The 14996-nt window shown below is 40.4% G+C and overlaps 2 protein-coding genes across 2 annotated transcripts; both read left to right on the plus strand.

Moving 5' to 3' along the window:
* The first annotated feature begins 259 nt into the window (after positions 1-259).
* Positions 260-4148, plus strand: polg2 (polymerase (DNA directed), gamma 2, accessory subunit). Its single transcript, XM_029507638.1, has 8 exons — positions 260-1089; positions 1505-1610; positions 2235-2340; positions 2547-2732; positions 3101-3238; positions 3341-3421; positions 3524-3624; positions 3718-4148. The coding sequence occupies exons 1-8, from the start codon at positions 603-605 to the stop codon at positions 3881-3883; spliced, it is 1371 nt and encodes a 456-aa protein (XP_029363498.1). The 5' UTR covers positions 260-602; the 3' UTR covers positions 3884-4148.
* A 1015-nt stretch (positions 4149-5163) lies between these two features.
* Positions 5164-14996, plus strand: srp68 (signal recognition particle 68). Its single transcript, XM_029503314.1, has 16 exons — positions 5164-5303; positions 5687-5753; positions 6469-6582; positions 7465-7660; positions 7839-7921; positions 8025-8134; positions 8308-8387; positions 8623-8763; positions 10792-10890; positions 11088-11152; positions 11589-11742; positions 12098-12192; positions 12496-12625; positions 12736-12811; positions 12910-12962; positions 13059-14996. The coding sequence occupies exons 1-16, from the start codon at positions 5216-5218 to the stop codon at positions 13284-13286; spliced, it is 1779 nt and encodes a 592-aa protein (XP_029359174.1). The 5' UTR covers positions 5164-5215; the 3' UTR covers positions 13287-14996.

Genomic DNA, 14996 nt, shown 5'->3' on the forward strand with positions numbered 1-14996 from the left:
CCCCCCCCCCCCCCCCAAAAAAAAAAAAAAAACACCTTTCTGTAGCTGCGGTAGGCACAAGTTAGCTCATAGCTACACAGTGGTCAAGAGTGCTGGATCGGAAGTGCCGCACAAAAAAACGGAAGCTGGCTGCGTTCTGTCTTGCTTCCGTGGAAAACAAGGTTAATAGCTTTAGATCGCTCATCCATCCGTTGATGCGGGGTTCAGGAAGTGATGTTGAATCCCCGACTGACAGGCGATATAACCCGGATGTGGAAGTTTAGCTTCCGGGTCATTAATCACATGTCTGCTATGTAGCTAAACAATTCAAAACTCGTCCAGTGAAAAAAGTGAATGAACTATCTAATACTTTAAGCATTTTTCACTGTTTGTAGTTGAGAAGCCTTTAATATCAGCGGTACAAACAGACCCGTCTCCAGTTGACCCTCAGCTGTCTTAGAGAAGGTTTTTATTAGTCCGAGCTGCGGATGCGAGTTAAAATGTTTGTTTCGGAGCATTCAGAGTGTCTGTGGGCAGCGAGGAGCTGGCAAATTTTTACTCCTGAGGCTTCATCGTGTCAGTAGACCAACTTTGGACGGCCGTCACCTCTCAGGCTTCTCCTCATGTGGAGTCATTGTACGAGACGCATCCTCCCATCACACCTCCGTATAGTGAAAGACAGCAGGACAGCTAGAGGACGCTGCAGTGCATCATGGGCCGATGACCTGGACCAGGTCAGGACGCTGCTACAGCTCTGCCTGGACAGACACTTTATCTCCCCCGGTGACACTAACGCTGAGCTGTTTCGGAGGGGGCTGAGCTGCACCTATGGGCCTTTGGGCATGGAGCTGAGGAGGAACCTGCTGGGCCAGTGGTGGGACTCTGTGACCCGGTCCAGAGCTCAGGTGTTTGGGATTGACACTCTGAGCAACAGCAGCAGCAGTAAGGATGGAGAGACAGATGTAGGAGGTAAACTGAGGATAGTTCAGCCTCAATACCTAAAACAAATACTTCAGCATCTTCAACAAGATCTGAGCAAGGAGCAGATCGTCCAGGAGCTGACAACGATCCTTCAGAAGTCCCCAGCTGTGAGAACAAACTTCCTTCAAGGTAAACTGCTGCATAACTTATTCCAAAAGGTTTTTAATGGGTAATATTTGATGAACGACATTTGGACTATAGACTAGACAGCAAGGTGTTGGCAGCATGGATCATTCCTGTCTTGGCTTTGAGCCAATAGAAAACTGGTTTTAGGGATTTTCTTGGCCCCTGTAGAGGTCTGGTGTTTCATGGGTTTGAGTTTTTGATATGCCTCAGAGAAAGCTTCAAGCCAGGGCCAAGAAATCCTTCCTTACAGGGGGCTGAAATATATAATGTACAGAATCATATGATCTCAGACATTGATGAGAACTAAATATTGTACCACTGGACGACACATCCTCAACTTGTACACAAAATAAAGATGTTTTTGTTATTTTTGATTAATAGAATAACAGTCATGGATGAATTCTTTCTCTGCTCTCAGGTGCCTTGGAGCAGTTTATTCCCTCGTTGGAGCTGGTGAATAGGAAGCTGCCTTTTGGCCTGGCTGAGACTGGTCTGTGTTTTCAGCCCTCAGATGATTCTTGTTGGTGAGGTTTCATCTGCTTGTCTGGGTGTAGATCAGCATGTGGAAAATACTGCTTGACCAGGTTTCTGTAACACTGCTGATTTGCTGGATTTTGAAGGATTTTGGACCTTGATAAGTTCAGGTTGTTGATGTTAACTGCCAATATAATGTAAGTTGGTAAATATTCGGGAGTGAAATCTCAATATGGTGAATATATCTTTATTTCACACTTTTGTGTGATAGCTGTGTAACTGTAATTGATTGCTTTTATGATATAGAGTTATATGTTTTTAAATATATACTTTGTCTTGGTTCTTTACAAATCAGTGTTCCATTTGTGAGTGTACAACTGAACCTGAGTGCCAAAGAGTGGAAATAAGACAAAACTATTCAGTTTTAATCACTAACCCTGATATAGCCCAACATCAATCAACCAATCACATCAAATTTTATGGTTGTGATGGTAATTAAGGTGGCACAGAGTTTACTAATTAACCGCTAGATGGCAGATTTTCTGATGTAACATTTAATTCTGTTTTTAGAGGATGTTATTCTTCATGCCAGAATAATACTATTTGAAAACAATTGCCAGTTGAAGTTTTTGTGTAGTGATGCTTTAATTATTAATTTTCTTTTTATTTGCCAGCCCTACTGAGATGACCCAGACTTCTCTGGTGTGGTTCTGCTCTCCGCGAACCTCTTCCCAGTGGCTGGATCACTGGACACGACAGAGGCTGAAGTGGTGGAGGAAAGTGAGTAGTTTAAGCAGTGTTTCTCAGTAATGTTAGGAGTGACATTCACATCTATTTTGAGGAATTCCGAAGTTGAATTAATTTTACTTCATAAAATTACCAAAACAGTAACATTGATTTGGCAAACACTGAAACTGAAACACTTTCCCATCATTTATTCCCTCCTGCATCTATTGTAATTACTTTTTTACTATGTCCTTTTCCAGTTTGCCCTGTCTCCCTCTAACTTCAGTAGCAGTGATGTTCCAGAGGAGGAACTTACAGGGTTGGTGTCTCGTAGTGTGAAGATCATCTACGACTTCCCCTGGGGACCAGAGCCATTGGAGACTTTGTGTAGCCGAGGAGATGCTGAACTGCTGCAGACACACAAAGGAGCTAGATCCAAGCTACAGGTCTGCTATTGTCTTAATATTGACGCCACACACTAACATTTTGAGACACATTTTTTCACAATATTTTGTCATTAATGAGACCTTTGTGTTCCAGCATTCGATTCATGTCCATAATCATTTACTATTGTTGTTTACCAGTTAATCCTTGATGTTTTGGTTCCACTTGGATATTTGTTTCAATGTCAGCTCAAAGTGTCTGCAGTCCAAAGGTCTTATAAATGATCATTTTAGATGATTGAAATATAATATTTTTGGGATGCTGTTGATTACACATAATTCTATTCTCTATTATGTCTTAGGAGAAAGACAATCAGCTATTAAGTGTTTTTGTTCTTCAGTGTAATCATTTACAGTGTTAATTGTTTCAGTGTCGAAATGGGCGCAAGACAGTCCCTCATGTTGTGTCTGTAACTGGGAACATGGACCGTGGTTTGATGGCCTTTCTGTCCAACTCACTGCAGCTGCTGAAGAGGGAAGACAGCAAGAGGAAGCTGCAGCAGAGAAAGGTAAAGATGTTTTCAAAAAAGGAGCAAGAAAATTATTGATTTATTTTTTCCCCTTATGCAATATGAGTCCGTCACTGAGTTTTGTTCTCCTGTTAATTTTAGGTTTTGAAGTTGCATCCAGTGTTGGCTCCAGTTAAAGTGGCTATAGACATTGGCAAGGGAGCCACTATTGAGCTGAGACAGGTAAGAAAAACATGTATTAATGTAACAGTAGGCTGTAATCATAAGTCATTTCCACACCCCAGCCAATATAATCAAATGTATGAAAATTAAACTTTTTTGTAGGTTTGTGAGGGCCTTCTTCAAGAGTTTATGGAGGCTAAGATCTCAACGTGGCCTGGGTATCTTGAAACTATGCCAGTGACGATGGAGCAGCTGAATAATAAGTACAGTTTTATTAAGAGCTAAATGGATGCTGTGATGTTTCTCTCGCCATGAACTGACTTGTGGATATGTGTCATGGTGTTGTTGCATCATAGGTATGATGAGATGGGCGTGCTTTTCACTCTGGTGATCAGTGATAATACCTTGGAGAGCGGCCTCCTTCAGGTCCGCAGCAGAGACACCACCGTCAAAGAGACAATGCACATCTCTGAGGTTAAGAACTTTATCTCCAGATACATTACTGCAGCCGACAAAATTTGAATGGACTTCTTGTTAGCAGCAAAAATTAAAGTCTGAATATTGTGCTGCCTTGGTTTTGCATCCTTTCTACACACAATTGCACGTGTTGAAGTTAAAAAGTAAACATCATAAAAATGAATCTTTTCTTTAATTGCTTTTGTGTGATACTTTTTTGTGAATGACCCAGTTGGAAAACTCTATGTTATCATAAAGGCTAATGGACTTTTATCATGTCTGGTAAATCTGAGAATGAGATGTGTGCCGCTGTATGTTCATGGCCACACGTCTGAGTAAAGGCATTTTTCAGTACATTCAAAACAAATAATTGTGTTTGAATTATGCATTACCAGGTCAGTCTACACAGTGAAGCTCACATCAGACTTGGGATAAATATTTATCTTATTTCTGTCTTAGTTTCTATTAAAATACTGTCGTGGAAATTCTCTGTAGGTGAAGAATGAAATAGAGAGCTTCTGTCTGCCGACACGTGTTTTATTTCTTTGCAAAGAAAGGTCCCTCAAACATGCCAGTGGTTCGGGATGCAGGAAGAGACAATGAACAAAGGGGAAGACCTACATTGTTATTCTAGGGGAAAAGGGTCCACCTTTGGGGTGTGTTTTCGCACCTCCACCTTCAGGAGTCAGGGTTCTGGCCCCCTGAGGTGTGGAGTCGGGCAGTACAATTTAAAATACAAAGGGGTGAGAAAGCAGGGGTTTGAGCATCTCAACTGGTGTGGATGCAAATAACTTGATTTTAAATTACAATTGAGAGTGTTTCACAGAGACCTTAAAATTACATTCACAATACACTCTTCCTATTTTATATTATAGATTCTTTTGTGATGGTTAGATTGAAATTGGATTTAGAGTAAATCTGGTATGCTATGCATAATTTCTTAACATGATGCCGCAGTGTCACACCAGAACCAGACAGATTATTAATCATAGTAGTATTTATATGGGAGTGCATGATGCGACACTGGGGCTTATTGTACAGGTAGCAACTAAAGAGACTCTAAAGTGAATGAACTTCTATTGGAGAGGGAAACACATTTTTGAAAGGTTCGGATTGGATGTTGGCTGCATTTGAGGATCTAATAAAACTGTAGGGCTGTAAAGGGGAGTAGATATGTCCCCTTTCGTGATTAAAAAAAAAACCCGAACACATAATCTAACCCTAACCCTAACCCATTCACAGAAGAAAGAAACTCCTTAATTTATCAGTTTCTTTAGACAGACACGTCCAAAAAAGAAAGAAAGTGAAATCTCGCGATGTTTTGCCGCAGCGTCACCCTTTTCCGACTCTTCTGACTGAGCATGTGTGTGAGTGCCGCTTAGTTGTTAGCATCTGGAGATGGCCGCCGACAAGCAAAACGAAGCTAAAGTTTCAATCATGGATGAAAACAAAGAAAATTTACCGGACGGAGGACTCGGACTGGAAAGTATCCTTCTCAGCAGCAGCTTTTTGACTGATCATTTTGCTGCAGCTAATCTTGAGTCAAGGCGCCTTAGCCAATATTAGCTTCCTCGTTAGCTTTTCCATAGGTTAACGCTTTAAGGCGACGTGTCACAGCGAAACAGCAGCTTTCTGCAGGTCCTGATTGTGCAGATTTATACGATTGTTCATACAAAGTTTTATCACCACCTGGAGGATCGTGTAATCTGTGGATGCTAGGGATTGTGAGATGCTGTAGAAACACGTTTTTTTGGGGAGGGTGGAGGGGTTGAACTGCTGTAACCTCTTTAGCCGTCATTCTGTGAGCGCTAACGGGACTGACAGACTCCAATAGTGCAAATGAGGTTTCCCCTTAACCCTGAATTTCAGTCCTGCAAATCATCAAGGAGTCCCAGCAGCAACATGGCCTCAGGCACGGAGACTACCAGAGATACAGGTGAGTCAGACATTACCCACAGAACGGGACGGAACGCAACTAAATTTTTAAAGATGAGTTTACAGCCTTATCCAGGTGTGCTGTTCACATAGAAGACGCCAGTTCTATCTCCATCAAAGGATGTTGGTGGACCTCAATGCATCTCTACATTTGTACAGATTTTTGTTAGTATTAGTTTTTTTAAATCCTTTTTGTCACAGGTTTTGTGTTTCAATTAACATGTTTTCCTTTTTTTTTTTTTTAAATTATAGATAGTCATCAAAACCATTTGAATATGCCCCATACGGTTCACACAACACTGTGCTGGTGTGCAAAGAGCTCACTGATTGTTTAATTTTTAATGCTGTGCTACTCACAGTGACCTTTGTGACACGCACCTAATGTTTGTTAGTTCTACTTTTATGAAGTCTATGATAATTTTTGTCAAGCTTTTAAGATTTAATATTAGAAATTATGTAATGATGAAATTTAGAATAGGGCTAGCCACTGAATGTACTTCTTCAATGCTGCCTTTGTCACAGCTTAAATCCTTAAAATTGGTTAAAAGTCAGGACCACAGCTTCCACATAAGTGTGTTTGTTATTAGGTTCTGCCTTATGCTTGTAATAGGTACTATTGTGTTAACCTAATGATTTTTTTTCCCCAATATTAGGAAGTGAGATCAAACTTGCATTATTATTTGCTGTCATTAATATTTATGCCTAATCATTTCCAGGGGCTACTGCTCTCGCAGACTGCGCCGCCTTCGCAAGACCCTTGGTTTCAAGATGGGAAACAGACACAAGTTCATAGGAAAGAAAGTAACTGTCGATATGCTCTCTGACAGCAGGTGAGGAACTGCAAGCATGAGTTTAACAACCATAAAAAACTAGTGGAGGTGTCCCGCACTTACCAGTTTGCTTTGTAAAACATAGACAATAAATGCATGTAACTCAGAAGTCTGGCTCACTGATGCTCAAGTGTGAGAGATTGTTGTGTTAAACCACAGGAAAGAAGTAGCCATAGTATAGTTTTATATAAGATTCATAAATTTTTCCTTTCCATATAAAGTCACAAATCCATTGGTTTGTGAACTGCCATTTTGAAGCTTTGCCATCCAGGTTTATTTTTTGAATTATAAAAAACATATTTGGTGTGTATTTTATATTAAAGGAATATCTCACCCACAAATAATGCTCTCAAAGTATTTATCAAACTTATGTGGGCAGCCAATCAAGAAGTTCTAAATTGTATTGGAATTGTAAAAGAAATGTTTAATATGGAAACTTAAATGGGGCAAGATTTCTCAGTTACTGAAGAAGATGGGCAATTTATTTTGATGCATTGCCTCCACACCATGACTTCTACAGAGATGTAAGAATGTATGTATGGGCATGGGGATATGCATGAGGGTATGGATTTGTGATTGTGTATGTATATAATCATGTGGCAATGCATGCTTATTTATTTATACATTTGTATGTTTACTTACTTATCAGTCCCGGAGACCCTGACCTCCTCTATAATTGTACTGTTGTATAACATGAAATACATACAGTGGTGTGTTCCTCTGATAAATAGACTTCAATACTGCATTGTAAAAACTAAGAGGAATAGTAATAAGTTATAATTTTTCTTATAAAGTCTAATAAAGGTAATACTGCATTGTCCACATAAGAAGGAAATACTAAATGCTACCAAAGCACTAATGGAGCAAATTTTCTCCCTTCAGGTATCTATTGCTGGTTTTGATGGAGGCAGAGCGTGCATGGAGCTACGCCATGCAGCTGAAGCAGGAGGCAAATACAGAGCCACGGAAACGCTTCCACCTGCTGGCACGTCTACGAAAGGCTGCCAAACACAGTGAGAAGCTCGAGAAGCTATGTGAAAGCCCCCAAGTAGATGCCAAGACCAAACTGGAGGCACAGGTATTCAGAATCGATTCACCTTCACTGTTCAAAGATAATTTTATGTGCATAAAGCAAGTTGTATATATTTATTATGAGACTGCAGTGTAAAAGCTCCAAAATTATCATTCTTGCTCTGTAAAATCTCTTGATCGTCCTTATTACTAATATTTAATTTATTTAATGTATTTAATCTCAGGCCTACACTGCATACCTCAGTGGCATGGTGGAGTTTGAATTGCAGAAATGGAAACGTGCCATGGAGGCTTTCAACAAGTGCAAGTAAGATTTAAAATCTAAAGCAGTTTTTACAAACGCTTACTGCGTAAATGGATATGTTTATTTTAAGTCAAAATTATAAACTCCAAAATGTTTGTCTTGTCAGGACCATCTATGAGAAACTGGCCAGTGCATTCACAGAGGAGCTGGCAGTTCTTTACCGCCAGCGTGTGGATGAAATCTCACCCAACATCCGCTACTGTGCTTACAACATTGGTTAGTAACACACACTCCATTGATCTTCCTCCAACCTAATAATGGACATCCATCTTGGACATTTAGATATTGTCCATAAACTGCAAATTTTAATCATATCTCCCTCTTCACACTCTCACTCACACGCACACACACACACTGACAGGATTTTTTTCCCCCCCTCCCGATTGCAGGTGACCAGAACGCCATCAATGACTTGATGCAGATGAGGCTGACTGGCGGAGGAGGAGGCATGATGGCTGAGAAACTGGAGGTGAACACACAAAAGTTGTCAATTAGTTCATATCTGTGTTTCATTACTTATTGGTAATGTTTAATATTATAGGAGAAGCAAGAAATGCTAAACTTTCGGAGTTAAGAGTCTTTTGGGTTTTTTTATGTAAACAAGTTAATATCCAAAGATGTCTTTGCTTGTGTAGATGAGACAATTTACAGTTTGTTTGTTTTTTTTTTTTTTTTTGTTTTTTTTTTTCTTTTTCCTTCTTTAGGCCTTGATCACTCAAGCAAGAACCAAGCAAGCAGCCACCATGAGTGAGGTGGAATGGCGAGGCCGGACAGTGCCTGTCAAGATTGACAAGGCCCGCATCTTTCTATTGGGATTGGCAGACAATGAGGCTGCCATTGCTCAGGTAAGTAGCTCGGGCCTCTGCTCTGTAGGTTTTAAATCAATCAACTTTGGCCCTATTATGCAATTGTGTTAGTTTAAAGAAGTGCATGATAACAAAAACAAGCCAGAATATTTTACCTATGACTGAATGGGTGCGATCAGACCACCAGTTTAATACAACTGTACAGACTTCATACAATGGCAATTTCTTATGGTTAGTTTTCAGCAGAGGTAAATAGTTGAATGTCATTTGTCCACTTTGTTCCTCTCCTTGAAAAAGTGGGACTTCAAAAATGATTCACTCTAACTTACTTGGTCACTTCATTCTGCAGTAGAAGGCAAAACAGTGCCACTACAGCATTCAACACCACAATGTGACCTACAGTATGTCTTATTTTTTGTGCTAAGTTAATCTTTTAACCATAATATCACACTTGAACTGACTGTTTATAAAGAAACAACCCTATCCAAGGTAGACCTTTTTCCTCAGCATTACATACTGTACAACTGCAGTTACACACATGTCCACTGTTCCTTGTAAAGCTGTAGTTTCAAAAACCTCCATGAGGTGGCACTCTCCACTGAATTTTCTCATGTGTCCCATCAGTGTCACCAGAGGTGAATCTTCCTGCTTTTTCTGTTCCTGAAGGCTCACCACACCCTATCGACACACCTGCCACACCCACAGTCACTCAGACTTCTGGCATGCAGCCCCTGTCATTGCACAACTGCATTCTGTGCATTTCAGCCCACACACAAATACAGGACTACACCCAGCAGGCATTTGTGGACAGATTAGTATTATCATCTCTGAGCACCTTTCATCCTCAAATGGACCCATCTGGGGCTCAACTACAGTGTATCATTATGAAGGTAGTGACTGAATGTAGGGGGTGCTCACGTTCAAGCTGCAAGAAATGAACATATCTTTTGATCTTTAAAATTTATTGAGTAATTTATTAATTCAGATGGCTTTGTTTAGATTGCAGGGTGGAGGTCAGGCTGTGTCAAAGCAACACTTGAAGCATCACCCTCATTTAATTCCCTCTGTGTAAATGAGACATGGCCTTGAGCCATGAATCAGGCCATGCTTCAGCCCTCCCCCTGGACAACAGAAGTCACTCAACAGGTTGAGCTAGTTGTGCAAGGCATTGCCAGGGCGTTGGTAGTGTGTGCCGCTGTATTAACAGCAGCCTTATCAGATGAGACATGTCCATAATGCAATTTAGAGACCTATGAACACTTTGGCAGCATTTTCATCGTCAATGAATGAGATTTTCCCTGAAATGATAATCCCTCAAAATTTTCACAACATGAGCACATGTCCTTCAGACTTCTGTGAATACCTGAGTAACACAGGACTCTTGTGTAGGTGTGTTGATGAAAGAAAAGTGAAGTGTCGAACAATCCTGTCATTCACAGAGATCTGAACCCTGAAACTCCAGAGTGTCTGATTATTGATGAGTTGTGTCAAGGAATGTATCAGCAGCCTGCTGGGTCACATACCTGTGTGTCTCCCGCAGTTCACCACAGTCACATTCCTGCTGTACTGTTGCTCTTTGTATCATGTTCTAAATGCCCAAAATATATATGTTCATTTGTTGTTGTGCTTGTCTAATTACTGAAAGTGTAGCTTCAGTCAGATGGAAAGAAGCCATTGTATTTTAATGTGAAATGAGTGATTTTCTTTTCCTGTGAAACCTGAAGTGTTGATAGGGGTATGTTATTGGCCAAAACATGTCATCTCGAGGTTTGTTTGGACTATTAAATGGACATAAGTTTTTTTTTTTTTTTTTTTTTTTTAAGGGGGAAAAAAAACCCAAAAACATACAAAACAATAACTGATATAGAATTTTCGAACTTAACGATGCTAACAAGTGCTGTGTAAAAAGGCAATAAATACCCAAAAAAATGAAGGCAAAGGAAGTAGGAGCATGAACGTGTCCATTCTCAGATATTAAATGTGGCATTGTAAATGTCACAAGAAAGTAGATCTTAAGTAGAGCTCTACTATTGAGCAATTAAATGAGTTGATATTTCTGATGTGCAGGCAGCTAATGAAGAGACCAAAGAGCATCTGTATGAGACTCTCCTGGCCGAGTGCAGAGACACCATCCAGGCTGTGAGAGAGGAACTCAAGATTGAGGCGGTAAGGCACTAAATGGTATTTACCTTCTGATGAAACAGCTGCATCTGATGCATTTTGTTTTTCATCGTTGATCGTAGACATCGTAGATGTCTACTTACAGGTCAGATTCGCGAGTGTGACTGACAACTCAATGTTTAAATCTAACATTTGTACAAGAATGTAATCGTGTATTTTTAATATGGTACTTGTCCCTGCAGAAGCAGCGAGAGAGGAGCTCTGATGCCGACAGTGGCAAGGTGTCCAACCTGCAGTTCCTGCACAGGTAGAGTCAAAAGAACAAATCATCTTTATCATAGATTCATCTCCCGGTTAGTTTTAGATGAATTGTCTAATATGAGAAACTAGTAAAGCTCAAAACTCCCCAGACCCAGAGTTGCATCTTAGTCCTTGTTTTAACCATCCTATAATCCAAAAATCATAGTTCTCATTGACTGTCATTTGACCAGGATAAATGGCAAAGTCTCACTTCAAAAACTGAAATGAGCTACTCTCTACTACTCTCTGGAGTTTTTGCTTATGCCACTGGAATTATTATTCATAGGTGGAAGAGAGAGAACATCTGAATGCAAATATCTTGTTACATATTGGAGCTTTACTTCCAGGCCTAGGCACAAACTCTCCTCTTTCTCTTGGTCATGTTGTTAACTTGTTAGGGTTAGAGTAAAAAAATAAATGTGCCGCTCACCCTTCTCTCCCAGTTATTTGACCTACATCAAGCTGTGTACTCTGGTGAAAAGGAATGAGAGCATGGCCCACACTCTTCAGGGCAAACTCAAGGAGCCTGAGACCGATGAGAGCAAGAGGGGTCCCCGTCCACAGGACCTCATCCGCCTCTATGACATCATCCTGCAGGTGAATAAATTGGCATTAAATAAACCAAGGTGTTGATTTTGAGGCCCTGTCTGCAAGTATGTTCAAATAATAATAATAATAATAATAATAATAAAACCAACCTCTTCTTTCTTAAATAGCAGGATTTCTATTTAGTGTTTGAGTTAATAGAATTAGTTAAAGATGAACAGCTGTTTCTCAGTGATGCATAGTATCTGTTGGCTATAATGGGCTTGTCTTCAGCAGTAAAGGGATGTGTCTTCCATACAGTTTGACAGTTGCAGTCACTTTTTTCTCACCTTATTTTGCTCCCCGTGTCCCCTCCACTGTCCATCCCATCACTTCCCGACCCTTCTCTGTCTGTCCTGGTGTCCAGAGTCTGGCTGAGCTTTCTACTCTGCAGGGTCTAGAGGATGACCATATCTTCCAGAAGGAGGTCTCCCTCAAGACACTGGTCTACAAGGCTTACCGGTCAGATATGTGTTGATTTGGGAAAAACTTCAGCAATTTAAACAAACCATGTTCTGCGGACAAATCTGCCAGGTTCAAGTTTTTGTGAGGGAGTTAACATTAACTGCTGCCAAATATCAGCCTTACATCAATGGATAAGCATAGTATCGCTTTATCTTTGCTTTCCTCTTGTAGTTGCATCTTATTTCTTTAGCAGTGGACACACATGACATAATAGCCTTAGTCTCAACTCTCTTTTTTTCCATTCTGTCTTATTTATCATAACAGACTGTTTGATACATGACTTTTCCTTTCCCCTTGCAGGTGTTTCTTCATAGCTCAGTCCTATGTGCTGGTGAAGAAGTGGAGTGAGGCACTGGTGCTGTATGAGAGGGTGCTCAAATATGCCAAGGAGGTCCAGTCCAAGGCAAAGAGTCTCAACAACAGTCTCAAGGTTTTTTATACATATGGAGACACAGTCACATTGCAGCATTGTCAATTTGACAAAAAAACAAAAACAAACCACAGTACCACAATTAATGGTAATATTGTGAATTTCTGTAGGATCTCCCTGATGTTCAGGAGCTTATTGCAAAGGTCAACGCTGAGAAATACTCTCTTCAAGCTGCTGCTATTTTAGGTGAAGCTTCATTTTGAACTGTCCATTTTCTAACCACCTTGGTTATTTTTACTCTGTCTGGTTGTGTGGACAGTCCTGAGGAACTGTTTGTGTTTCAGACACTGATGAGACGGCTGAGATTCCCTCTCAGCAGCAGGCGAAAGACAACACGGTAAGATAAGAAAATAGACACTCAATATAATAAATTTCATCTTAGAGTAAGACAAAAGTATGCTAATGCTTGCTTTCTCACACTTCCATCATGTAGCCCCTCTGTGACCGCCTGGAAACCTTCCGCCTTGACCCGGCCCTCGTAGGAAAGCAGCCCAATCTGGTCCAGTTCCCACCTGACTTCCAGCCAATCCCATGCAAGCCCCTGTTCTTTGACCTCGCCCTCAACCATGTTGCCTTCCCACCGCTGGATGACAAGGTGGAACAAAAGGGCAAGGGCGGCTTGACTGGCTACATCAAGGGAATCTTTGGCTTTGGCAGCTAAATCAAACCACAGGCTTTGGCTTCACTTGAGAGCCAACAGCCCCTGAGTTAATCACAACCAATCAGAGTGGGTCAGTTGTTAACGAGAACAATTACAGTTACTTTTAATATTTCATTTGTGGTGCCTAAGTGCAAGATAAGTTCAGTTTGCGGTTTTGAAGGCAGAGTGGATCTAATCTTCAGAGGGATCATAGAAAAGTAAAACAAATACATTTCAAATAGCAATATGACCCAAGTCCAACTGCCACCTGTAGTTATCATTTGAGGCTGCATGGATTCTTAGCATACCTGTATTTGAGCTGCAGAGGTGTCTGTGCTCAAGTTCTAAAGATTATCATGCCATAATCCTGATACCTACAGCCAACTTGTTAGTCTGAAAATCTCAGAGTAAACCAAACCACTTTGGCATTACTGTTAATGTTTTTTTGCTCTCTTTTTTTTTTCCTCAGTGATACATAAGCGCCTTCATTTAATTACTTTTTTCTTCTTTTTTTTTTTCCTTTTCTTCCTCCTTTTGGGTGTGCTTATAGCTTTGTGTCTTAATCAGCTGCGTATCTTTTTGATTAATGAGATTGAAAACCTTTCTCTTTACTCTGTCAAGTTAGCTCATGCCATTTTAAGGTGCATTTTTTTAACCACAATACTTTGCAGCTGGCTCAAGAAAACTGGTAGGAAACACTACAAGCCAGTAATGCAACATTACGATGGATAGGAGAAGCTGCCAAAAAGCACAAGAAGAATAATATCTAGACACCTTTTGTCTGTCTTTTGTAATTGGCTTCTGATTCTTAAAAGTTGCGTGCACAGTTGTTACCTTTTTAATACAAAGGATGACTAAATTATGAGAGTTGTGGGGAAAACTACATAATAAATAAGATAATTTTGGTGTGCATCAATAGGATGGAAGGTGAAGCCATGAATTTAAGCATGAAGTAATTTGTCTTTAAAAATTAACTGTATTAATTTAATGATATCAGCAGCAACTGGCCGGAGTTCATGTTACACTGTGTGATGGACTTAATAATGTCAGACAAGGGTCCAACGGCTTCAACTCGTACAGATCGAAGTACAGAAGTCACATTTATCGCCACTCTCCCATTTTCAAGGCAAACGCTTTTTCTACTAAAGGGCCTGCTTGCTGATGTCCACTCTGAAGTAGGAAATTGCAAAAGCAGCTCATGAGGCCAATGAATCGCAGCAGTGTTTTTATTTTCTAAATCGACTTTTATGTGGACCTGCTGTCATGGGGCAGCAGGAGACACGGAGGACTTGAGGGCATTTTAAGCAGCCTTTTTTTTTTTCCCATCACACCACCACACCTTTGTCTGTCATCTGTGGGACTTAACTGTTTTCATCACAAGTTACAAGTCTATACTATAGAGCTAGACAAAATGTTGCCATCAGTCATAATGTGGGTTTATGTCTTCATGCCACATACAGGAAACTCATTTCCTCTGATTCTTAAAGGACCTGTGCTTACTGATGAAACTTGAGCTAGAGGACTGTCACTGACACACGTAACTGCTTCCTGAGTAATTTTTAGCCATGTTGTTTCTTTTTAGCCCCCTCTCATTCAGTCTTTTATGTTAGAGAATAATGATGGATGTGCTGGATTGGCTCCGGCACTTTACCTCGAACAGCCTGGAAAACAATTAGACGAGCAATGTATGATTTCATTTAGTTTCCAGACCTATAATTAAAATATATTTGC

The sequence above is a fragment of the Echeneis naucrates genome, chromosome 1 (assembly GCF_900963305.1).
Source record: "Echeneis naucrates chromosome 1, fEcheNa1.1, whole genome shotgun sequence".
In the NCBI taxonomy this organism is placed as follows: Eukaryota; Metazoa; Chordata; class Actinopteri; order Carangiformes; family Echeneidae; genus Echeneis; species Echeneis naucrates.